Genomic DNA, 26,412 nt, shown 5'->3' on the forward strand with positions numbered 1-26,412 from the left:
CTTATAACCGACAAAATAAAAGGCCAGTCTACGGACCTTCAAAAACTGTCAGTTTCTATCATAACTATTCTTGAAGAAATGAAACAACTCCAAGGCAATCAAGAGGCGAGCATTCAATATGTTCAAAGTTCATATGATGAACAGTTACACACAATACAGAAAACTCGCCGAAATTTAAATTCAGCCTTAGACACAATTGAACAGAAGACCATGAAGGAAATGAAAGATACCCTGACCAAACTTCAAGCCTCTTCCAAAAATGCTGTTGACAAATGTATCAGCCTGCGGGATGAATTGCAACAACTTCGAGACGCAGTACAGGATATAAGTGATAAAAGCAGACTGGAACTATCCTTTATAGCTACCAGGAAATGCGAAGACAAAATAGAACGGTATGAAAATTTTCTGAAGGAGAACTCTCTTCAGGTTAAAGTTTCAATAACATTCCAGCCTAACAGTGAAATTGTACAGTACTTGTCCAAACTGTCAGGTCTTGGCAGGATAGAACACAGTACCCAAACATTGAAATTACAAGATGATCCAAACAAGGTGTTCGCTGTGCAGAGGAAGTCTCAACACAATGTGAGAATATCAAGTGATTCATTCCCATGCAAAATCTGGGCCATCTGTGTACTCCAGGATGGACAGGTCCTGGTTGCAGACGTGGGAAATAAGAAAGTCAAGCTGCTTGATCAGGAGTACCAGGTGGTGAGTCACTGTAGTGTGACCCCCTATCCCCAGGGCATGTGTCAAATCTCGCCCAGTGAGGTGGCTGTGACATTGAATGATGAAAAAACTGGCATACATGAGGTCCAGTTTATCAAAGTCAACAACAGGCAGCTGATGACAGGAATGAAGCTTCAGTTACAACATACATCTAGAGGTATTGCCTTCCACAAGGGAGACCTGTATATTACTACTGATACTGCTCTATACAAGTACACAGTGAGTGGGAAACTTGTCAGCAAGATTTATGAGGAAAAATCAGACAGTGATACAGGTACGATTCATAGTTAATTGATAATCATATCGTTAGGAATATGTTGAATAAATGGATTTAGAATGTATCATCAGTTTATTATTCAAGCCACAGTGAAGAATACAATGTCAATTCATGTTCAGTTTATTCACTGTTTGACATGATTATAAAAAGATTAGAACATGCGTGGGTTTGGGTGTATTTAAAATTTCCAATTGTAATTTAAATTTCAGTAATACAAATCTTTCTCATTATTTTTGTATGATTTTCACATAAAATATCTCAGTATATAGTGTCCATAACATTGCAGTCGTTTGTGAATGAATTGATAATTATTACTGCATTTAGTTACACCACCTGACACATCCAGGTGCATATTGCAGTGTAATTGTTTCCTTCTATGATGCTGTGAAAGAATTTGATTCTTCGAGCATGAGTCACATACAAACATGTCAATCATTGAGACAACATACAAGAACATAAAACACTTGAACTTCTGCCAAACTGAAATTTTAATTATGATTTAATCTTTATAATAGGTTGCATCTAGTATTTAATAACGCATTGTTAATACAGTTTTAGTGATAATTGGTTTTACTACTATACATATTCTATATATTAGTGTTTATCTGTTTTGCAGTGTATATGTGTGCTGTGAGTCCCACCGGGGACACACTGTACATCACTAACGCCTCCCAGGACAAGCTCCTCACCCTGGCCAGTGATGGGTCAGTCCTGGCCATCTTCACTGACGCGGTAGATCCAGGTGCTGTTCATGTGACACCAGCAGGCCAAGTGCTGCTCTGTGGATGCAGTTCCCACATCATCCTGCAGGTGAACAGTAAGGGCAGAAGGAAGCTGGCCACTCTTGCTACACAGGAGGATGGAATACAGAGCCCAGTGTCAATCTGCTACAACAGACATACCGCCTGCATCATTGTTGGACTTTTAGAGAACAACAGCATCCTGGTTTTCAAAGCAGATAATTTAAATTTGCCATGTGAATGTGTTGTTGTACATTTGTAACATAGTGATATTATACTATTACACGGTTAGTATTATTGGCATTACTTCAAAGATAGGAAAGAGTTTATGATTTTGAACATAAAAACTTCTCTATAATGCATCATATTGTTACATTTATAAATTTCTTTACGTATTTCTATTTCTCTTAAAAGGTTGAAATTTGAAATTGAAGATTTTAGTTTAGAGAATAATTTATGTTATTTACAACACATTAAAATCACTCTCGATTTATGTCAATTGGCTTTAATTGTGTTCACATACATTACACATTTATTGAAGATTACTTGAAGTATTTGTTGAATCCTTGGTTTTGAAGTATAATGAAAACCATCCTGCTCTGAAAACATCTTTCTTTATCAATTTGTAATAACATTTTTCAGCGTCGCTGTTTAATTCGGTTTCGATCTAAATTTAGATCCAAATATATGTTTAGATATTCTCTGACAGCAGACCTAATTCAATAAATGTTAATTCAGCATTGGATATAATGAAATGTATACACATGCAGCATTGCATTTTGCAATAATGTAAACTCAAGTGTACAGGGTGAATCAATTTGATCAAGTTAAGACATGCTAAGCATCTACAACAGTTTGTCACGTAACAAAAGCAATGCATTGTGTGTTTACCTCTTTATATTTGTCAGAGCATTTATTGCTGCAAATGATGTTCTCATGTAAACAATAAGTATTATATTGAAATAACATGAACCCAAGTGTTCAGTCCCTAGCTATACGATCAAGAGTAGACAGTGTTAAGCAGTTTGAAACATAACAAAATCAATACTTTTTGTGTTTACCCCTTTATATTTGCCAGAGCGTTTATTCTTGGAAACACATATATAAGCATTTAGTCAAAGAAACCTGTATAAATATTATTATGATTAACTGTATATAATGCATTACCCAAACTTGACTAGTAGATTCGCCTTGGTTGTTTTCTATGTTACCGTTATCGCATTGTTTCTGAAATATATTCTAAATGTTGTTATCCAAAAAATGTGTCATAGACCTTTTCATGTATTGATACATGTACTTTATTTAACAAATTATGAAATTAAATACTGATCACATGTCATGCCTTTATATATGTTACTATGTTTTGATCATGTATACTCATGAACAGTTTGTCTATTGAATAAACCTATAAAACAAGAAGTATTATACATGTATTGAATTCTGTGCACTGGTGTAATTTTTCTTCAATATTTCCTACCCATATAAACTTATTACAATTGATGGGTTTTTTAAAATTGACTTTCAAACATTTTGAAGTAATGAGTTTGACATAAGCCATCATGCGGCGTCTCATCTGAGTCTACGCTGTTTGCCAAGGCCTTTTTTCTAGACGCTAGGCATAAATGGGTTAACGGGGGTAAAGCTTAACGGTAATGTTATCTTAACGGTGCCTTGAGCAACCCGGCCAAGAGTGTTTATTCTTGCAAATGGTGTTCTTATATAAATCAATTGGTATTACACATATTGCATTCTGTGCGCTAGTATATATTTTATTATGCCACTACTACACATTAACGTTAGAGACGCTGACATGATATGTTAAAGTGTTATCGGATACCCCATCCGATAACACTTTTAAGCTCCGCCCATTAATATCATTTTTTAGCTCTGCCCACATTTTGGTTCACCATAATTTTGTGCAGCGTTCAATGTTTGCTTAGTCTCGCCCATACTGAGAACTACCTTTTTGTAGCCGTGGAATGTCGCTTACATCGTTAAAATGTAAAAACACTGAATCATTCATATTGTATTCAGAAAATCTATAAACAGTAAGTAATAATTAAAACTTATATCATTTAACAAGTTTATAAAAAATGGAAAGCGAGATAGAAATGACCATTCATCTATGGGAAAAATAAAACAAATACAAATTTGGGCCTCCCTTGCTTCACTTAAAAAGAACACGCATTATACAGCATAATAACTTAACAAAAATTAACTTCATACGTTTTAATAAACAAATAAACATTACAGATTTGATCAAAAGAATAATTCAGGACAACTTATACTTTAAAGATGCAAATGCTTTCCTTTTTTGTGTCACTCTTTATATAGCAAGGCAAAAAAGTGAATATCATACACAATACATTAATGTCGACAAAGAAACATTTTAAATAATAAAGATGCTTTCTGAATAGTCAATACCTGCCATTACTTATAACACATGAACAAGTCAATTTTTAAGAAAAATTCTAAATAATAAAGATTCTTTCTTAGTCAATACCTGCCATATGATATCGAATAATACATGAACTATTCAATTTTTAAGTGTCTGAAATGAAAATTGTACATAAAAGTGGTGTTGTGTCCACATCTCTAGCAAAAGAGAAAAAAAGTTTATGTGCACTGGTAGTTTGGTAGTCTAGTTCACCTGAAAATGAAATAAGTAAACCTTTATAAAAACATAATTAAGCACTCATTTCACAAATTCTTTTAAAATAAAAATCAAGATCTATAAATTATAATTAGGCTATTTATTTGAATTAAGATCTATAACATTCAAAGATAAAACAATAACATAAAAACACTTTTCTCAGTAATAAATTTGTTGAAAAAAGTTTTACCTTTCCAAACAAGTAATTAGATGGGTTGATTTGAAGCTGTGCCGGAATGCAGAGGGGGTATATCTTGAATTCTTTGAGGGGTAGAGAAAGACTGAGACCAGTTAAACTGATAAATTTGGAACTGTATTGCCATAAACTTGGGGGAATGATCATGACCCATCGCAATGTGTGGTTGCAACTTTCTGCAATTAAAATTATTTAAAAAAACTATAATAAATAAAACAAATCCAACATGAGACAAAATGTCAAAATAGAGATTATTAAAATAACATTTTTAAAGCACAACTTGAACAAATTACAATTTAGACAGGCACACAATATCATTATCAAAACAAGAAATGTGTTTGTCAGAAACACTATGTCCCCTTCTGCGCCGCTTTGATTAAAACAAATAATTTTTTTTTTACCTTTGACCTTGAAGGATGACATTGAACTTGAACTTTCGCCACTCAAAATTTGTAGCTCCATGAGATACACATGCATGCCAAATATGAAGTTGCTATCTTCAATAGTGCAAAAGTAATGGCAAATGTTAAAGTTGGAGCAAACAAACAAACACACAAACCAACAGACAGGGCAAAAACAATATGTCCCCCCACTATAGTGGGTGGGGGACATAACAAATGATAAAATAGGCATATGAAATGGCCGTAAACTTAAAATAAAACATAAGAGTTTCTTTAAACTAAAAACCTTTTTATAAAAGACTTGGGGCTTTTTCCTTATTAGCTAATGGCTGTTTTTGCACAAATTCCACGAATTCGCGATTCAAATGTTCAATATTTTAAACAGTTAGCGACTAATTTTTTCACATTTTTTAACAGTTAGCGACTAATTTTTTTTCACAATTTTGAACAGTTTGAGACTCAGATTTTCTAAAATTTGAACCATGCGCAACTATTTTTTTCACAATTTTGAACAGTCACAACTCATTTGTAATTTTTTTTTAACATTGTGCAACTTTTTTCAAAAATTTTCAAGATTGCCCGGCTAATTGTTAACAATTGTTAACATTGTGCAACTCATTTTTTCACAATTTTCAACACTGCGCGACTCATTTTTATCACAAATTTCAATAGTTAGCGACTGATTTTTTCACAATACTAAATAGTCACCACCTATTTTTCACAACTGTGAACAGTTCGCGACTCATTTTTTCACAATATGAACAGTATGCGACTAATTTTTTCACAAAATGAGGGGGCCGAGGTTGCTGCACACAGATGAAAAGAGCCCACTGCCAGACATTTAATCCAAAAAAGAGCCCCGTGGCTTATTGGAGCTAAACAACCCATTCTCAAGCACACAGACCAACAATGACAGTTGGACTACTGGCACTGACCGTTGGTTCATCAGGATGAAAATGGGTGTCAAAAATAGCACAAATAATGAAACATGTGTAGTGTGCATGTATAACGATGACACTTACCAACCACTCGACCAGTTGAGGAACCATATGGTGCAGATAATGTGGGATTCTGAATGCTCTCCCACTGATAGGATGCAGATCATTCGTCACAAGAACGTACGTGTGTACAACATCATTAATATCAGCAATATATATCTCCGACTTCAAACACACAGCTTGCACAATCGCTGAATATTGCACAAAAGCAGCTTTCTTAGAAAGTTCCAGCAACTTGAAATCCACAAGCGGTCGCGTTCCCCATCCACTTTGACTTCGCAGCGAAGGCCTGTCTTTCGGGGAAACCGCTAAAGTGATATTATGGGCATCTAACAGTTTATAGGTGTCAATCGCAACAGTTGTTTATTTTTGGTGTTTTCACTTCATATACACTTATATTTGTAAATGCAGCATCAACATACTAAAACAATATTTCAGAAAGAGAAACATTATGCATTTGAATATCAACCGTACTTTCGTTTTCACAACTGACGATAGAAATAATTCGATTTACGACGTGAATTAAGTTTTAGTGCAGATTCATTCGTACGACAAAATGACACTATTTTTCGGCTTAGAGAACTCACCAGTCAAGTGAAATATCGAATATAAATCACTCTTATCACTTTCAATTTGCGCAATACGTTTAAATCCCGTTCCATCTGGTTATTGTCTTTATTGTTGTAAATTTTCACTCTACACATTCGCTTTGAAAATAGTTGTTCACGTGTACTTGGAAGTACATGTACATGTCGAATGTGTTATCATACAAAATAATGGTGTTGTGATTTTAGTGTTTTTGTTTGTTTTGTTAATATTTTCTTATTTACTTTAAATGTGGCATAATAAATAGAATATATGGTTGGTGGCTTTTGATATCATGTGATATCAGACTCGTCCGATATGGCGTGTGAAAAGGCTCGGCAAGCCTCGCCTTTTCCTACGCCATATCAGACTCTTCTGATATCACATGATATCAAAAGTTACCAGCCATATATTATCTATATAGCATATAGTTCTTCCTCACTCTTCCCTACCCTGAAATACAGTTACTTATGAAAATTCATGTTAATGTTTTTTATTGACTTTCAAACATCTAAAAGTAATGAGTTTGATATAAGCCTGCATTCCAACAGTACAATGGTGACATCTCGGTCAATTCAGTACATTCCATCTCCCGTAAATCTAGACATGCTTTGTTGTTATAATCACACGATACAAATGTTGTGTGTGGTCTAAGGGATGATGTTCGGTTCGTATTGTGCAATTTTGGGTACACAAATTGTCGTATCATTTTTCTTTTCTTTATTATATTTTATTTGTTGTTATTAATTTGTTTATATACATCCTATTTTTCATACAAACATTCGGAAAAATGTACGCATATTGCATTACAGACGTTACAAAATAAACTAATTTGTGTGTAACTAAATCCTTAAAGGCAAACAATGTACAATTATTTGAGTTCATTCATTGAATTGCAATTGGTAAGTGTTTTAATTTGTTCTTCTGTTTATAGTTATATATGACTTTTTTGCATGCATGTAAAATTAAGTAGCTGCAAGACATTTTAGAAATACAAATAATTAGAACCAGTTTAAATGATCTTATTAAAAAATGATATGCAGTAAACCTTAATTGATTACCGTTAGTGTTTGGGAATGAATTCTCCGGTTTTAAATAGTAATGAAATACATTGTAATCAAATTCAATGGAGTTGGATATATTCCAAGATAACAATTACATGCATGTACATGTAAATTGAAGATTGGCTCCCTAACAAGTCTAGAACAATGTGTTGTATCTGATATGCCAATCACACAAAGTGTCTACTGATTCATTTAATGCTTTTAATTTTGTATTGTATTATAGAACATTGTTACAGGCGTATTTGTGACTGCTTATATTGTTATCAAAAGACGGTATCAAAGAACCACGGTAATTGTGCCAAAGATAGTTCAAATACCAGTACGTTGATTGATCTTTAGTTGTGATTTGTTATTTATTGAAGGCTATTAAAGGAACTTTTTTCACAGATTTTGGCATGTTCTGAAGTTTGTTATTTAATGATTTAAATTGATAAATGTGAACATTATAACTAAATAGCTCCCGTATAACACAATAATAAATTTAAAGAAAGCAAAACAGTAATCGTTAACTGGACTAAAACCACTTATCCTTGGAGTAAATGTCTAGCGCTTAAACCACTCGGTCATCCGTACTGATAAAGTCTGAAATGTATATACTATATATAAGCAATCCTCGTAATATCGCAAAATGTTATAATATTTTTTTTTATTTGTAGCATTTTATAATTTTTAGGTTTTGTAATCGTCAAAAGACGCATTGATATTGGAGAGCATGTTACAAAATAAGCAAATCTGAAACATTTTTTTTATTTTGTCAACTTACCAAAACGTGCAAAGGTCCCTTTGAATTCAGTCAGTTGCAAGGGATATTGGCCATTGTTTAAATATGATTGGTAATTGAATAATAATTCAAAGTCATAATTATCTTGTTTCAATTTATCTAGCCTCTAGCCTTTGTAGCGTCTTCTTTTTTGCATTCTAAAATGTTTGTTCATATCATTTCCCATATCTGACTGTCAATCTGTTGTTTGTTTTCCAATTGAAGCCATAATTTCACAATATTTTTTTTCTACTGTTAGACTGTGACCAGAGAAAATCTCCGGAAATACCTGCATATTGTATGTGTATTTTCTTTATTCTATGTTTATACTGTTAATACGCAAGACTATTTTTAGCTTACATATATTGATTTCATTTTTCATCTTCAATGTTTTTTAAACATTTATATTTGAATTCCTTAAAATAAATAATGTTTAAATTGTTAGTACCATTATTTTTTTATTCGTGTTAAGTATTAATACAATTAAACTGTTTCTCAAATATTTAGAAACCCTGTTTTAGAAAAGGTTAACATTCTATGACTATAGCGACACGTATTGGTGTTGTTTAGATTATATTTACTCCCAAATAAATAATAAATATCATTCAAAGTACGTTTTCTATCAGATAATTGTGAAAGTGATATCTTTCTTGATTGTTGGCATCTGTTGGTATACGGATTACACAGTATGTGTACAAATTATCATCTATGTATATATCCTGGTATATAATCATGTGTACTATGTATCCAAGTTTTGTCACAGAATAAAATATATCTCTTTAAAAAAACTGTCCAGTATAAGACACATTGTTGTATCGCAGACATGGGAGAAAATGTGGGCGCACATGCTAAAACTACTCCACATACATATATAAACCTCATAATGGGAAAACTTGGCTTATTACACGATTGTAAAGTGCTATCTCAGATTAGTGAAGACCCTTTTCACGGAATTTGTCGTTTAAATAAAGACTCTTCTAAATGATAACCATCCTATGCTGAAAGTAACGTCACTGATTAGCCTGTGCAGATGGCAGAGGCTAATCTGGGATGAACAATTACGCTCCTGCCTTAAGCCTGTTTTCTATTACAAGACTCACATGAGCACATGTATGTTTTGTACCTTGAAGTGAGTTGTTAAGAAATCACAAGGATTTGAAATGAAAAAAAAATATTCAAATGTTAAAAAATCAGTAATTATTATTTTTAAAAAAACATCAACAACAAATATATATATATATATATATTAATAGGTCGCTGACGTGGATGGAGAATGATTATCTGGCAAGGCGGAGGAATTTATCGGGTAAGCTAATCTGCGACAACACTTTGAGCACATGCATTAAGCACCTTTTTCCCAGAGCGAGGCTCATATGAGAGAGAGAGATGTTGTCCAACCTTCCTTTCCTCATTTGCTTGTGCCGATTTCATAATGGAGATTTAACAAAGACGGGGAGGTTGGAATGATTGTGGACCTCATATAGGCGTTCAAACATCATTAAGGTTCTCAAAATTGTGTGGTTCCTTCGGATCTCATTTGAGCGACATAGCGTCTTTGGCCCCCCTGTTTACAATTCAACGGAAATGCAATATGGCTGGTTGTCAAACTTGGCAGAGATATTCTGCCCACATAAATTATAACCAAGTTTAATGATTATTCGATTTAAACCTAAATACACAGCATACATCGTTTTCCTAGATATCTCCATTTTCCTGGACGAGACACGCGGCATCTGTTCTCAAAATAGACACCGTTTTTAACACGGCAATACAACAACAACAAAAAAAATGATTATTTTCAATTTAATTGACTCAAATTTAACTTGAACTAATAAAACATGTAGCGAAGTGAATAAGTATTCAGATATCTGTATCAACACTCGATAGGAATATCCATGATTCTGGAATATGTAACCTATTCAAAGGTCACAATACTTACCCGAGACTGCAGTTACGGAATAACGTGTGTTTTATCAAATGATTAAAGTATGTTTTCAATAACACTGGCACAGCTTTTTAAGACATCACGTGAGCCTTGTTCTGGGAAAACTGGACTTAATTCATCTTCATAAATTGTTTTCCCATATTTAGTTGTACAGTCCACATAGGCTAATTTGAGACAACACTTTCAGTAAAAACTGGAAGATATTTCATTTAAACAAAAAAATGCCCAAAGAGCTCAACTTGTCGTCCCTGAGTAGCCTATGCAGACTATACAGGCTAATATGGGATGACACTTTCCGCACATTAATCAAGCGCAGTTTTTCCAGAACGAGGCTCAAATGTATAAATTCTTTTTTTCATAATCACTGGCACATCTTAACAAGACCTTCCCTGCACATGTCTGAATCATTAGCTTGACTATTTCATCTTTCATCATGGTTCGGTCAAATATGATTTGTAACTGAATAATCACAGAGTCATAATTATCGTGTTTTAGGCAACAGTCTAGGCTCTAGTCTTTGTAGCTTTAAAGAAGTGGATTTAAAGATTTTACTTCAGGCCAGTGTTTGATACATAAACATTTCAGATATTTAAACTGGAGTGCGGGATGTGACGAATTTATATCATATAAGATATTAAGTGATTCTTTCCCATGCACAATCTTTACCATCTGTGTTTTCTCAGACAGACAGGTCATGGTTGCAGACGTTGACAATAAAATTATCAAGCTGCTTGACAAACAGTACCAGGTGGTGAGTCACTGTAGTGTGACCCCTTTCCCCAGGGCATGTGTCAAATCTCACCAAGTGAGGTGGCTGTTACCTTGAATGATGAAAAAACTGGCAAACATGGGGTTCATTTTATCACAGTCAGCAACAGGCAGCTTGTGAAAGGAAAGAATCGTAAGATACGACATACATGTGACGGAATTGTCTTTTACCAGGGAGACCTTTATATCACTTCTAGGACTGCACTGTACAAGTACACATTAAGTGGAACGTTTGTCAGCAAGATGTATGAGGATACATGACCTCATTTGAAACACTGGGGAGGGTAATTTCATTTGTGGAGCTATTGAACAGTTTGAGAATTGAATAAAGTTCAACCGTCATAATTGGACCACAGAACATTTAGATGTACATAATTTCCACTATAGTTATTCAGACGTGTTATCAACTGAGAGGATCAACTTAGCAATATAATGTCTGTGCTGTTAGTGTTCTAAAGAGAAATATGTTGTTTAGCTTTCAAACATAGCTTTCACATTCCAACAAAACTCAGTTAAATAAATATAAATTGTAGCCATGTTTGGTAAACTAATTTAAAGTATATATTTACATTGGAGACAGATATTGAGAACTTAAAAATATGTAATTGCAACCTATTCAGTTCCTCCATAGTCTCAAGGGGATAGTCTATAGAAATTGTCAAACGTATATCGCTAAGCAACCCATACCGGGTACTTCTTATCTTTAAACACTACCTTCTTTCAATAGAAAAGAACGCTTTCAATGACACGAATTAATTGATTGCGCAATAAAAATGTGCACCCGTTTTCAGTCTGATTTGCTAGATTTGTATCTTGAACTATTTTTTTCATTTTTATGCTCCCCGAAAATATTTTCGGTGGAGCATATAGTTGCCAGTTTGTATTTCCGTACTTCCTTCCTTCTGTCACACTTTTGCTACTGTTTCTCATAGCGCCTTCAATACTTTACCAATCGCTTTCATATTTGGCATGTAGGTACCTTTCATAGACCTCTACCTTTTGATGAAGTTTGGGGTCAGTGGGGTCAAGGTCAAGGTCACCGAGGCTAATAATAGACATCCTTCTGTCACACTTTTGCTACCGTTTCTCAAAGAGTCTTCAATACTTTACAAATCGCTTTCATATTTGGCATATAGGTACCGTGCATGGACCTCTACCTTTTGATGAGGTTTGAGGTAACTGGGGTCAAGGTTTAAGTCACCGAGGCTAATAATAGATTTTTAAGGTGTTTATTAACACATACATTGACAAAGCACATCATCAGGGAGCATCCATTAGTTTCACTGATATTCTTGTTGCAATATAAAATTCGTTCCCCGTTATGCACCGTTGAGCGCCATACTCGGAAAACTTCAGTATAATTAAACAATACAATACAAGTTTTGGCCTGGGGCTTAGCCCCAAGGCCATAGTAATGATACAAATTTCTGAGACAGTCAGAAATGGCTGGCTGCCAAAACCCAAATTCCCAAAACTACGATTTACTCCGTTATTCATGCGCAAGAAAAGAAGTTCTTCGCAGATCTCAATAATCCGCCTTGTAAATACAGAACATCACTACATAACATGACCGTGTCATAAAAGTTGTAGGAAAATATTATTGAAGCAAAATTACTAAGATTGGCTACGAGAAAGTTTTTAATATGTGCATTTTAATGCGAGAATAAGTTCCTCACTTGACTGTATAGGCCGAAAAGATACGAGTGTCTACAGAGACAGTAAGAAGAATTTGTTTCTGATAATTTTTTGAAGACATTATATTTGGTATTTATAAACATATTTTAAGATATTGTTATTTTATTTTGCGTTAACGATACATTTAAGAAAAAAGAAACTGAAAAAAACACCAACAAATATTATGAACATTCTCGGAAATATACGAAGTTACCGGATATGATATTTCACTGCGCAGATCGAGCGCGCAAATCGAGCGCGAAAAGTTATACGTGACACAACGTACACAATCTGTACACCGTTCTTTATCAGGGTAAAGGCCCAGTCTCACTATGATGCCGGCGGAGCCCCGGTGCGTGATCCGGGATCTACCGGGATGAACCGGGGCTCTACCGGGATGAACCGGGGCTCCATGGGGCGACCGGGATAACCCGGGGGATAACCGGAGCTCCACTGGGAAAGTATTAAAACGTTTAATACCTGCGGGATGAACCGGGAGTCACAGAAAAGGACTGGCAACGACGGCGCGGCACCGGGAACAACCGGGACGGCACCGGGAACAACCGGAACGGCACCGTAGCTCCACGGGGGCCCATACAGACCCCGGCAAAGCTACGTCAACGCCTTGGTGGAGCCCCGAGAATGCCGTTAGAGTAACGCTATAGCTACGTTGCATAAGTAAACCGGCGCTCTGCCGGGACTCCACCGGCATACACAGGGGCTCCGCCGGGGCATTACCGGCGACGACGGGGTGAAACCGGGGCGTTGCCGTACCTCTGCCGGGGTCTGATGCCGGTATAACCCCGGTGAGTGCGGTGTTACGGTATAACGAGGCTCTGCAGGGACGCTGTCGGCTTTCACCGGAGCTCAACCCCGTCACTACCGTCGACAACCGGGGCTATGCCGGGACGCTGCCGGCTTTCACCGGGGCTCAATCGGGACTTCACCGGGATCAACGAATCATCCCGGTCTTCGCCGGTCGACCGGCGTTAGCAAAGTGAAACTTGGGCTAAAGTCGATTTTCTTTGTTTTCACATTGCAAAGGAACTATGAGTGTTTTCCTGTTCGTTTCCACAACCAGTATCGTGTTGTCCTCCACCGTCTATGTACACTGTAGTATATACACAAATATTGTCTTTTCTTACAGTCTCTGAGCTGCTGCACTCAACAGCTAGGGTCAATCCGACAAAGGGAAAAACTCGGACAAAACATTCTAAATGCATTTTACGTCACACTAAATATAGCTCCAGGCCTTCAGCGCCTACAGCGCTTTGATTTTATATGGTGTGTTGCAATTGCTGTAAACGTAAATATAATTTTAGCTGTGCTACTTATATCTCCTGTACTATAAAGGTTGACTCGTCAAAAGTCCTTACCAATGGTCATATGGCTCCTGGTTGTTTAAGTCTAATGAAATCCCTGAATGACGACCTTCAGAGTTGGACCACCTTCAGACTTGGACGACCTTCAGAGTTAGAACCACCTTCAGAGTTAGACAACCTTCAGAGTTGGACGACCTTGAGAGTTGGAAGACCTTCAGAGTCGGATGACCTTCTAAGTTAGACCACCTTCAGAGTTGGACGACCTTCAGAGTTGGAAGACCTTCAGAGATGGACCATTTTCAAAGTTGGACCACCTTCAGAGTTGGACGACCTTCAGAGTTGGACGACCTTCAGAGTTGGACGACCGTCACAGTTAGACGACCTTCAGACTTGGACCACCTTCAGAATAAGAAAATATGCAGATGAGGTGGCTTGAGCAAACGCTTTAAACATGTGTCGTCTGCTAAATTTTACTGCAGTTATCCACACAGGCAGTCATGGGTTACGGGCTACCGTAGCTTAGCCATACTGATTTGCAAAATTGCGTCTGAAAAAAACGAATAAAAATAACAAATGGCTATTAACAAAGTCAAAACAATCTTATAAACTTAAAGTTCATTAACCAAATGTTCATTAACATTTGGATAATTTCATGAATGATACTGGTCATAAAATACACAGTAAATGAACTTTGTAGTTAATTAAGTACAGTTCATGGTATTTTTAGAAATTTTCTGTAAATCTTGCCAAATACTTGGCATTGAATACTTTCAATACAACAAACTTCTTACGGTTTACCATGTAGGGTCCAATTTTGTGTTGCCTTTTTAAACAATGTGACCAAAGAAAATATTGTCTCATCATAAACAATAACTTATATCTATTCGCAATATTTTGAATTGTTATTAAATAAAAAAACAGCTTAAGTATGATGATAAATAACATCTTATAATTTAGAGTCATATTGAATGTGTTATCCTCTCAGTTTAATGGCTTAAGTCAACATATTTTATGTAAATCTTATGGATGTGAATTTGCATTGTTTAAGTTATTTACAGGTCATTTACGTAATGTTTATGATTGTGTTGAATCTTGATCATGACATCTAAAGGTTAGGCTCATGACTTGTTCATGAACAGACTATTATGTAAATGAATAGTTCATGAACAGTCATTGAATATTTCTCAGGGGTCGAAACAGTTATCGGCAAAATTTACTAGAACAGAAATAAATTTAAAAAATAAGTATTATGGATAACAATTTGAAGATTTTTTAATTAGAAGTACATTTAAAATTTTTTCACTGAATAGGATTTCTGTACATGTAATTTGATTCCATTCAAAATATGGGGCTATTTTTCATGGATGTTATGAGTGTAAAACTTGTAATGAAAGTATTCAACGGGTTTAAAAAGAAATTGCCTGACATGACAATTTCGCAAAGAGTTATACAACGATGTTATTTAGAAAATATTTAACGCAGATCATTAAGTTTGCACGAATATAACCGTATTCAACCATTCTGAAATATCCTATTGATAGTTTTGACAACTTAAGTGTAAATAATCAATATTGTGTGATTATAACGAAGCATGTGGCTTTTTGATGAGACCATCATTTAACATAACTATATTCACTTGGGAGGATGAATTCAGTTTTGAGCTATTGAAAGTTTTTTTCACAGATTTCAAATATAATTGGACCATAGAATAATTGGATTTTTATTTATTTGCACTCAACCTTGTTAAATAATTTAATCAACTCAAAGGATCGAATGCTTTGCAAATCACATACTAAAGAGAAAAATATAAAAACAGCTCATGTTGTTCTGTTCCCACATACAAATTTATTTAAGTGACATGAATGGAATCGAGATAAGTAACGTCCCATGGGGTTACTTTTATTCATAGAGGGTGTTTTCAATACACAGGGGTGGTGTCAATTAGTTACATAGCTGGGTCATTACACTGGCACGTATAATGTGAATTATTGATGTTGAATGATCACTAGTCACAATTTTGATGAGTTGGTTCAAGAAAAAAATCCCTTCTGTCAAAAACAAAGAAAATTCAATTTAATTGCGTCGAAATGCTATAATCTGCGGCTATTGAAATCTCTAGTCACATTTAGAAATGCTTAACAATGAACACCATAGGCAGTGGTTTTTTTCCAACGCTTTGGGAATAGGGCCGGGTCCCTGTGGATTGGAACATTTCGCTACGTTTTGAGTAAATTCGGAAAAATTAGTGTTGTTGTTGTTTTGCTATTTAATGCTTCAAAAATGAGGATACAACTGTGTCCAGTAAATTATTTACTAAGGTTGAACTCATATGGATGGGAAATTAACACAATATTGAGATCTAAAAAAAAAAATTGAAACCTTCCATTTACTCTACGGAAATTTTTCTAACATTGCATGAATGTTTTATTTTCAGTAAAATTATGTTTTTATTCTTATCAATTAGTAGATATTATAGACTGTTTCTTAAAAAATTGAGCCTAATTCTGGGAAAACTGGGCTTAATGCATGTGCATAGTGTCATCCAAGGTTAGCCTCTGTGGTCGCACAGGCGAATCAGGTACAACGCTTTCCAAGTTAATGTTAGACTGACTAGACCTGAGAAAACTGTTCAAAGATTTCCGTTTTTTCAAACCTTATCACAACCCAGTACATATATTAACTGCAAAATGAAGCTCCTTAGGTCATTGTCGATCTGATTCGGCTTGAAGTCACCCTAGGGTGACTAGAAGCTGATTCATTTCACCCTGGGGTGACTTCAAGCCGACGCTAGTCACCCCCGGTTGACTAGAATCGGCTTCATGTCACCCTAGGGTGACATAATTTGGCTTCTAGTCACCCCCGGTTGACTAGAATTGGCTTCTAATTACCCCTGGGTGACAAAAATCGGCTTCTAAGGTGACATGAATCGGCTTCTATCACCCGCAGATGACAATAATCGGCTCGAAGTCACCCCAGGGTGACATGAATCTGCTTCTAGTCATCCCCGGGTGACAAGAATCTTCTTGAAGTCACCCCAGGTTGACATGAATCGGCTTCTAGTCATCCCCGGATGACTTGTGCGCAATTCAGGTCGACAATGACTCATTGAGCCAAAATAAACAGTATAAGTAATTTTCAGTGGGCACAAAGTATTCTGTAACATTATTTATAGTCGCCGGTGTGAAATTTTGTGTTATCGTTTAAACGACTTTTCAGTGGACACGAACATTCGATGATTACTGATTTTAAGAAAAAGTGAGAATTTGCCTCGGTCATTTTCCGATGTCTTAGTATAAAATTCTTGGATAAGTCAACCAACGCGATCAACAAAAAATTACGTCCAATGAATAACAATGATTTTATAGTATCATGTGAACATTGAACAAAATGCTACAGATACCGGTAAGTGATGACTTTGAAATTTCACTTCAAGTGATGACTTTGAAAATTTCACTTCAAGTTATTAATTTGAAAATTTCACTTCAAGTGATGACTTTGAAAATTTCACTTCAAGTTATGGCTTCAAAATGTTCACTTCAAATAATGACTTTGACATTTCACTTCAAGTGATTACTTTGAAATTTCACTTCAAGTGATGACTTTGAACATTTCACTTTAAGTGATGACTTTGAAATTTCACTTTAAGTGATGCTTTTAAAAATATCCCTTTAAGTGATCACTTTAAATGTCACTTCAAGTCATGTCTTTGAAAATTTCACTTCAAGTAATGACTTTGAAAATTTCACTTCAAGTGATGACTTTGACAGTTTCACGAAGGATTTTTTTCCGCAAAACCAACTCAGGTACTTCTTAACACACAAGAGAAATTCTTTCAGATATCACAGAACGTTTCGATGCGGGAGACTTAACATATGATCCTTGCTTTGGGAAAATGGGTCTTAATGCATGTACGTGAAGTGTCGTCCGCAGTCCGCACTGGCTAATTAGTAACGACACATTCCACCTGCACTGGATTTTCGTTTAGAAGAGACTTTTTTCAAACGAAAAATTCCATTAAAGTCGAAATTGTCGTCCATGATAAGTTTGTGTGGAATGCACAGGCTAATCTGGGACAACACTTTACACCCATGCATCAAGCCAAGTTTTCTAAAAACAAGGTTTAATATATATTCACTTATTCACTAACTGTTTATTAAATTTTCAATAATGGAAGTTTTTATTGGTTGGTAATGTTGGTCTCTTTAATGACCACATTTGTATCCATTCTCTGATAACTTCCAACATCTAGTTTTTACCAAACTTCATTTAGCCTCGTTCCAGGAAAACGGGGCTTAATGTTTGAGTGTAAATTGTTGTCACAGATTAGCCTGTGCAGTCCGCATAAGCTATTCAGGGAAGACACTTTCCTCATTAATCGGATGCTTTTTGTAAGGAGGGACTTCCTAATAAAAAAATACCATAAAAACTTGTCTTTGTGACTGAGTTTAAACAAAGTTCTCAGCAAATATTTAGAAACTTCCTGATAAGCCTGGGCGGACTTCACGAGCTAATCTGGGACGACAATTGTATGAAACTTTACGCAAATGCATTTAACACCATTTTCCAATAGCAAAGATGATATATGTTTCTTATTGCAGGACGGCAGTGAGCTTGTCCAGGAAATTGAGAGAGACACATCGTCGCTTTATTGCTACAGTAGTGCTCTATCTCAATTTTTCAAAAATGATTTTTTTATATCGATGTGTTCGTGAGAACGATATCTTTAATATGACATAATCGGATTCAATATTCAGTCATCACAGAACAACTTTTTCGATTCCACTTTGCTCTATCTCCCACATTTTAATAATTGAGAAAATAAAGGTTAAACCTTTAAATGCGTTTTTTTCTGAATGAAAATGGTAGTTAGAGCACTAAATCAATCTCGTCTTTTTATTAACCAATGAAGCGGTTGCGCGAACCAAAGTGTTAGCTGGGTTTATCACTTTAACATATTTTTTAAGACCATGAAGCATTTTGATTAAACACAGTTCTTGATTGTGACGATTTTAAAAACAATGTTCAAACGCGAAACTTATCACATATCAACTGTGAAACACACGTATAAAAGTGTGTACTTCTTTGATTGTATTTATACTAACATTTTGGAGGAATGGCGGCCATTGTTGCAAACCGAGGAAAGCTCTACTTATTATTGTTGCGTTAAGGTTGATGCTTAAAGTGTTGTCACAGATTAACCTGTGCAGTTCGCACAGGCTAATCAGGGATAATACTTTCCGCTTTTATGGTAGTTTGTGTTTAACAGAAGTCTCTTCCTAGTGGTTAATCTACTTTACACCGAAAGTGTTGACTCTGATAAGGCTGTGCACACTCCACATGCTAATCCGGGAAACTTCACAAACATGCATTAAGTAAATTGTGTTTCCAAAAATGGGTCCAAAAGTTTATTGTCTACACTTTTTATCTTGCCTCAATTTAAACTGTTAATAATTGTTTCATGTGTATGGATGTATTGTATAATTGCGTTTGTCTTTCTTTTAATAGTTTTATATGTTCATGTTATTTTGTCCCCAGATTGATAAACATAAACGATCGTTAAAAAATTTGAGCCTTGTTTATTATTTTCTATTATATTTAGTAAAGATCGAATATGTATACAGTGTTAATAAAATCCGGGCTTTAATATTGCATATAGTTTTTTAATAGTATTCTTTTTTAAATCAGCATCTATTCACCTGCATGTCACTGTAACACTGTAGCCAGACATAAAATCACATCCTTTAATTTATCATACAAAATTTTATTCAAAGAATAATGTTCACGCAGTCTGTCTAAGAAATTATTGTCTCGTTCATTAAAATGTTACAGGACAGAAGAAATAGCTTGTCTTTGTGACTGAGTTTAAACAAAGTTCTCAATAAATATTAAGAAACTTCTTGAATGTAAACAATGTCAGCCCCTACAATGACACCATAGGGGTCAGGATAGTTACCCAGGTCCTTTGTCCAATCCAAAACACGAATCTTTGTTCTGATTGAATTTTCAGGCAAGTTTTGAGATATCTGTTTATCTCAGATAGTCTCAAACCTCACGGTGGGTTATCTTCACATGGCTGCCTGAAAACGCAAAACACTGCAGTATCTTTTAAAATGCTGTAATCACTAAAGTTACTGTATTCCAAACAAAATGTATATAGACGTATACAATAAAATTTTAAAAAATCTCTGACACTGCAAGACATGGTGTGTGTGGGTTTCTTTTACTAAAATGTTCAAATTAGGCCCCTGGGATCAAAACTAACTAGGCATGAGGGGACACGTGTTATATGGACGTATATAGTAAACAACTTATAATGTACTAAATATTTTAATTGATTCAAACATTGTTTTAAACCATACGAAATCTGTGTCACACAGAGTAAAAATCTTGGTAAAAAAACAACAAAGTCAGCACATAACAGTTTTTACCTGCGTGTCTCAGGTGAGCGGAATTATTGTTTTATATATAGTTCGTCCTATTAAACCTAACTACCCATGTTTTCAGACAAATAGGTATGAGGTGGAATATTTCAGGCGTGACAAAGACAGTTTTATTGATTTTCAATTTATCATTTACTTAATAAAATTGTCCCTAAATGAAATGCTTATTTGTGAAAATTACATTAATTACAGCTAGGTTGAAGGCCTATATAGGCTTTCAAGTGGTATACTGTTTAACATGCTTCATATTTTACCCATATAATCGATGCTACTTAAAGCAATTTTTCTTCTTGCTTTATTGATTTAATGCAACCTCGAGTTGAAATTTTTCCTTTTGTATACCCAAGTAAACCAATGGCAAACTCAGGTTTAACCATGTGGTTTTATCATACCATACGATTCACAGATTACATAGTTACTTTGTTTACTTAAGTTTAAACCTTCAAACAAACAGGAGTTTTATATTTGTTTCATACTGGTTATGTTATGCATAACTTGTTAACGGGCTTTGGACAATTGGATGGGCGAGATTTGTTGAGCTGTTTAATTTAGCTGACAATCATTAAGAGGCACTAACATATTTAAGTTGAAACAAAGGTAAAGGGATCCTTAGCTGCCGTGTTTGTGAAAATTAATTTAGTAAAATGGCAACCTTTTCACAATCCTCCATAGACAAGGGATCTGACATTACAAAAAGCTTTTCACAATCCACTATTGACAAGGGATCTGACATGATCCAAGACTTCTTGTGCTCGACCTGCGAAGAAAAAAAACTGGATAAAATGGCTGATTTCTACTGTGAATCTTGTGTGAAGTTTTACTGTGGAGAATGTGTTAACATGCACAACAAGTTGTTTACAAAACATGCCCCCTTTGGAAGGGGAAATATGAAGAAATGGCCAGTGTCCAAGAAGGTTGAAGATTTTCTTCTAAAATGTGATATTCATAAAGAAGAAAGCCTGAAAATGTATTGTGATGAACACAGTGAGCTGTGCTGCACAAATTGTGCATTCCTTAAACACAGGTATATTAATATATTGTTTCTTCATTTTAATTATAGAAAAATACTACCATTACAAAAATGCAGGGTTTTTAATCTTTGTTGCAAGAAGGTAACATTAAAAGCAAAATCATTGGTGTGCATGTGTATATGGACAAGGCCCTCCATACGCACAAAAATGTTTTCCCCTGTGACCTTGTTCTTGAACTTTTGGTCCAGGTTTAAGTTTTGAAATCTGCGTGAAAAATTTACATCTGTGACATTTATCTTGAACTTTGTGTCCATGTTTAGGTTTCGAAATCTGCGTTTAGTTTTCGAAAATTGCTCATAACTTTTATGCCCCTTGAGATATAACCTTCATATTTTATATGCATGTGTATATGGACAAGGCCTTTCCAAATGCATTCACATTTTTACCCCTTGACCTTGAGCTTAGGGTCCGCGTTTAGGTTTCGAAATCTGCGTTTAGGTTTCGAAAAATAAGCATAACTTCTATCAAAGCGTTTATAGGGGGCATTTGTCATCCTATGGTGACAGCTCTTGTTTATAATATCAATGAAATATTTTTTATTTATTTCAAGAAACTATTAATTTTTGCATGTACAGTAATTATAAATAGAAGACTGCAGTTTAAAGCCATCTTAGTAAATCACTAAATGGGGCTTTGAATACCTCCAGTAATATAACTGATGAAATAAATACTTAGGTTTTTGATTTCAATATATAAATGTATATATATATATATATATATAATATATATACTATTTCATAGTGCCAGTTACGCGGTCTCTGTAGTTTTCAAACTATACTTACGAGGTCAGTATCAAAACGGGGTCAGTATACAACCCCGCATTCAAGGCACCTTCAATTACTATGAGGAGGTGTAGGGGAGGTAATTCAATTAAATGCCTTATTAAGGTCTTAAATCGAAAACCACAATCACGTCTGAAATTGAAATTTAATATGCCTCGCAATTAATGTTGCTATACATTTTCTTGTATAAGACGTTTAATAAATGTGGTATTTATATATAATAATATATAAGGTACCTTTATATATCTTAATTTGTGTTAATATCGGATATAAAACGGGTATGGAGATACAATCCCATGACCTATTTCTAAATCAGAGACCCTGTAACTGGCCATATGTGTGAATATAATGCTGGACTCTTAATGCTTGACTTTATAATCAATCTCATTCTGATGTTGCCAAAGTACTTAAAGATTCGCATGCCAAAGCTGTAAAGAAAGTATTTTAGTATTGTATATAGTTTACAGTGTTTTTAATTCTCTTTTTTTTCAGACTCTGCCAAAAGGTAACTCTTATATCCGACAAAGTAAAAGGTCAGTCCACAGACCTTCAAAAACTGTCAGTTTCTATCAAAACTATTCTGGAAGAAATAAAAAAACTTCAAGACAACCAAGAGGCTAGCATTCAATATGTTCAAAGTTCATATGATAAGCAGTTACACACGATACAGAAAACTCGCCAAAATATAAATTCAGCCTTAGACACAATCGAACAAAAGACACTGAAGAAAATGAAAGATACTCTGACCAAACTACACGCCTCTTCAAAAATTGCTGTTGACAAATGCATCAGGCTTAGGGATGAATTTAAACAACTTCGTGACGCCATACAGGATATCAGTGATAAAAGCACACTGGAACTATCCTTTATAGCCATCAGGAAATGCAATGATAAAATACAGCAGTCTGAAACATATCTGAAGGGAAATTCTCTTCAGTCTAAAGTTTCAATAACATTTCTGCCTAACCGTGAAATTGTACAGTACTTGTCTAAACTGTCAGGTCTTGGCAAGATTGAACACATTACCCAGACATTGATGGGGCAATCAGATCCGAACAAGGTGTTCACTGTGCAGGGGAAGTCTGTACACAATATGAAAATGTCAAGTGATTCACATAAATGCAGTATCCAAGCCATCTGTGTTCTCCCAGACAGACAGGTTGTGGTTGTAGACAACTCTAATGCGAATGTCAAGCTTCTTGACCAGCAGTACCAGGTGGTGAGTCACTGGAGTTTTACTGGCACGCCAGCGGGTATGTGTGAGATCACACCCAGTGAGGTGGCTGTGACTCTGAATAATATCTGTAGTAACACAGATGAGGTCCAGTTCATCACAATCAACAACAGGCAGCTGGTGATAGGAAGAAAGCTTCAGTTACAACATACATGTAGTGGTATTGCCTTCCACCAGGGAGACTTGTATATTACTGCTCTCACAGCACTATACAAGTACACACTCAGTGGGGAACAAGTCAGCAAGATGTATGAAGATACATCAGGCAAATTAACAGGTCAGAATTAAAAAAAATCTTAAAATCGTTAGGTTGAATAAAAATAAAAATAAAGTATTATTCCAGCCATAGTAAAGAATATACTGTCAAGTTCATTTCATTCAGTGTTTGACATGTCTATAAATAGACATTATTTGTTTTTTCAAAGACTGTTACCTTTAGTCAATTGTTTTCGGTGTGTTTGAGATGTTCAACAATTGAGTATGAACATGTAACATGTAAAGAAAACAGCTGTCTTCTGTAATTGATCAAGAAACTATATATAATATTTCAATTTCAGGAACTAAAATACTTAAAAGTTACTGTTGTGGATGATTGTAATGTAAAATATCTCAATATAAGCATCACTAACATTGTAATCATGTGGATATGTATGGATATTATTACTGCATGTAGTGACATCACTTGATATATTCATGTGCATTTTGCAGTGTTAGTATCTCCGTGTTTGTTGTTGTGGTAGACAGCAAGTCACACAAACATCCCAAACATTGATAGAAAACAAAACGCTGAAACAAACCTTCCTGCCTAAACTAATTAATGATTTTTATTAGATTTTAATGCAGACCTTAATCATTTGCTGCATACTTTATTTGATTTAACAATCTATTATTAATACATTTTCAAAAAGATCTGTTATCAATTACTATACAGATTATTCAATATCTTGTTGTTACTCTGTATTTCAGTATGGAGGTGTGCTGTGCATCCCACAGGGGACAAGTTGTACATCATTAACCTATCCCATGACAAGCTCCTCATCCTGGCCAGGGATGGGTCAGTCCTGGCCACCTTCACTGACCCTGCACTCAACGCCCCACATGCTGTACACGTGACACCTGCAGGCCAGGTGCTGGTATGTGGAGGCCTACGCCCCAACTTCTACATCACACAGGTGGACAGTGAGGGGAGAAGGAAGCTGGCCACTCTTGCTACTGAGGAGGATGGAGTGGATGGCCCATGGTCAGTCTGCTACAACAGACACACCGCCTGCTTTGTTGTCGGACTTTTATTAAACAACAGTATCCTGGTGTTCAAAGTACAATAGTGTATTTTAGCATACATCTTATTTTATTATTCAGATTATTTAAAATGGCCATGAGAATATATTGTTGTACAATTAGAACATTGTGATATGATACTATAACAATGATAGTATTAATAAAGAGTTCATGTGAACATTAGAAGTGCTATGAATGTATGAACTTGTTACATCTATGACAATTCTTTATTATTTCTATTTCACTTAACACGTTTAAATGATTTTAGTTCAGAGAATAATTTATGTTTTTTTTACCTGACATTAAAATCACACTAGATGTATGTATAGTGGTTGTCATTTCTTTTGCATACATTTCAAATGTATTGAAGATTGCTTTAACATTTATTTGATCCTTGGTTTTGAAGTATGATGAAAAGTGTTTTTTCTGCACTGAAAACACCTTTGTTAATAAATTGTAGTGACCTTAACTCAGGTTTTGATCAAAATTAATAACCCATTAAATGTTCTCATATTCTCTTCCAGTTGACTGAAATGAATAAATGTTAATTCGGCTTCGGCATATATGACAATTATAGCGATGCAGCATTGCATTTTGCAATATTGCTTACCCGAGTTTGCAGTGCGAAGCTATTTGACCAAGATTTTAAAATCAATACATTTTGTGTAAGCTCCCTTATATTTAATTAACATCAGCGTTTTAACTGTTTAAGCAACATGAAGTTTACGGCTGATGAAATTACGCTGAGTTTGCATACTTAACGGAGGTAAACGGTAATGTTATCTTAACGGTGCATTGAGTAACCCGGCCAAAGCGTTTTGTCTTGCAAATGGTGTTCTTATATTAAACAATTGGTATTGCATGTTTTGCATTATGTGCACTTGTATAAATTATAGCATAAAGTTCTTCACTCTTCCCTACCCTGATATACATGAACTTATGCAAATTCATTTTTTTTATTGACTTTCAAACATCTAAACGTAATGAGTTTGATTAAAACCAGCATTCCAACAGTATAATCGTGACATCTCGGAAAATGCAATGCATTCCATCTCCCGTAATTCTAGACATGCTCTGTTGTTAAAATCACACGATAAAAACGGTTTGTGTGGTCTAAGAGATGATGGTTCACAACTTAGGGGACACACATCGTCGTATCATTTTTCTTTTTATTATTACATTTTATTTGTTGTTGTCATTTATTTATTTGATATACATCCTATTATTCATAAAAACTTACGAAAAAAATATACAAATATGGCATTACAGACGTAACAATATAAACACATTTGAGTGTAACTTAATCCTTTAAGACAAACAATGTACAACTATTTGAGTTCATACATTGCAATTGGTAAGTGTTTTAATTTGTTCTTCCTTTTATAGTTAGTTTTTTTTGCATTCAAGTGAAAACAAGTAGCTGTAAAACATTTTAGAAATACCAATAATTAGAATCAGTTCAAATGATATGCAGTAAACCTGAATTGATTACAGTTAGTATTTTGCCATGCATTCTCCGGTTTTAAATAGTAATGAAA

General features: G+C 35.0%; 2 protein-coding genes and 1 long non-coding RNA gene across 5 annotated transcripts in view; 2 read left to right on the forward strand and 1 right to left on the reverse strand.

Annotated features, from left to right (window-relative positions):
• LOC127880589 (uncharacterized) overlaps positions 1-25,161 on the forward strand; it is a 56,755-nt gene extending 31,594 nt beyond the window's left edge. The window contains exons 2-4 of one of the 3 annotated variants that reach the window (XM_052427905.1): positions 21,464-21,573; positions 22,855-23,873; positions 24,563-25,158. In XM_052427905.1, coding sequence (XP_052283865.1) covers positions 21,464-21,573; positions 22,855-23,873; positions 24,563-24,921 — 1,488 coding nt within the window. In that variant the 3' untranslated portion in view covers positions 24,922-25,158. Of the gene's footprint in view, positions 1-20,995; positions 21,574-22,854; positions 23,874-24,562 lie in introns of those variants that run through there. The other 2 variants (XM_052427904.1, XM_052427906.1) reach the window with 2 other exon arrangements.
• LOC127880597 (uncharacterized) lies at positions 5-3,079 on the forward strand. Its single transcript, XM_052427918.1, has 2 exons — positions 5-1,000; positions 1,620-3,079. The coding sequence occupies exons 1-2, from the start codon at positions 79-81 to the stop codon at positions 2,003-2,005; spliced, it is 1,308 nt and encodes a 435-aa protein (XP_052283878.1). The 5' UTR covers positions 5-78; the 3' UTR covers positions 2,006-3,079.
• Positions 4,090-6,528, reverse strand: LOC127880618 (uncharacterized). Its single transcript, XR_008049656.1, has 3 exons — positions 6,016-6,528; positions 4,587-4,768; positions 4,090-4,393 (listed from the first exon to the last, which is right to left on the reverse strand). It is a non-coding gene; the product is annotated as an uncharacterized LOC127880618 (long non-coding RNA).
• Positions 25,162-26,412: the final 1,251 nt, after the last annotated feature.

The sequence above is a fragment of the Dreissena polymorpha genome, chromosome 5 (assembly GCF_020536995.1).
Source record: "Dreissena polymorpha isolate Duluth1 chromosome 5, UMN_Dpol_1.0, whole genome shotgun sequence".
Taxonomy (NCBI): Eukaryota; Metazoa; Mollusca; class Bivalvia; order Myida; family Dreissenidae; genus Dreissena; species Dreissena polymorpha.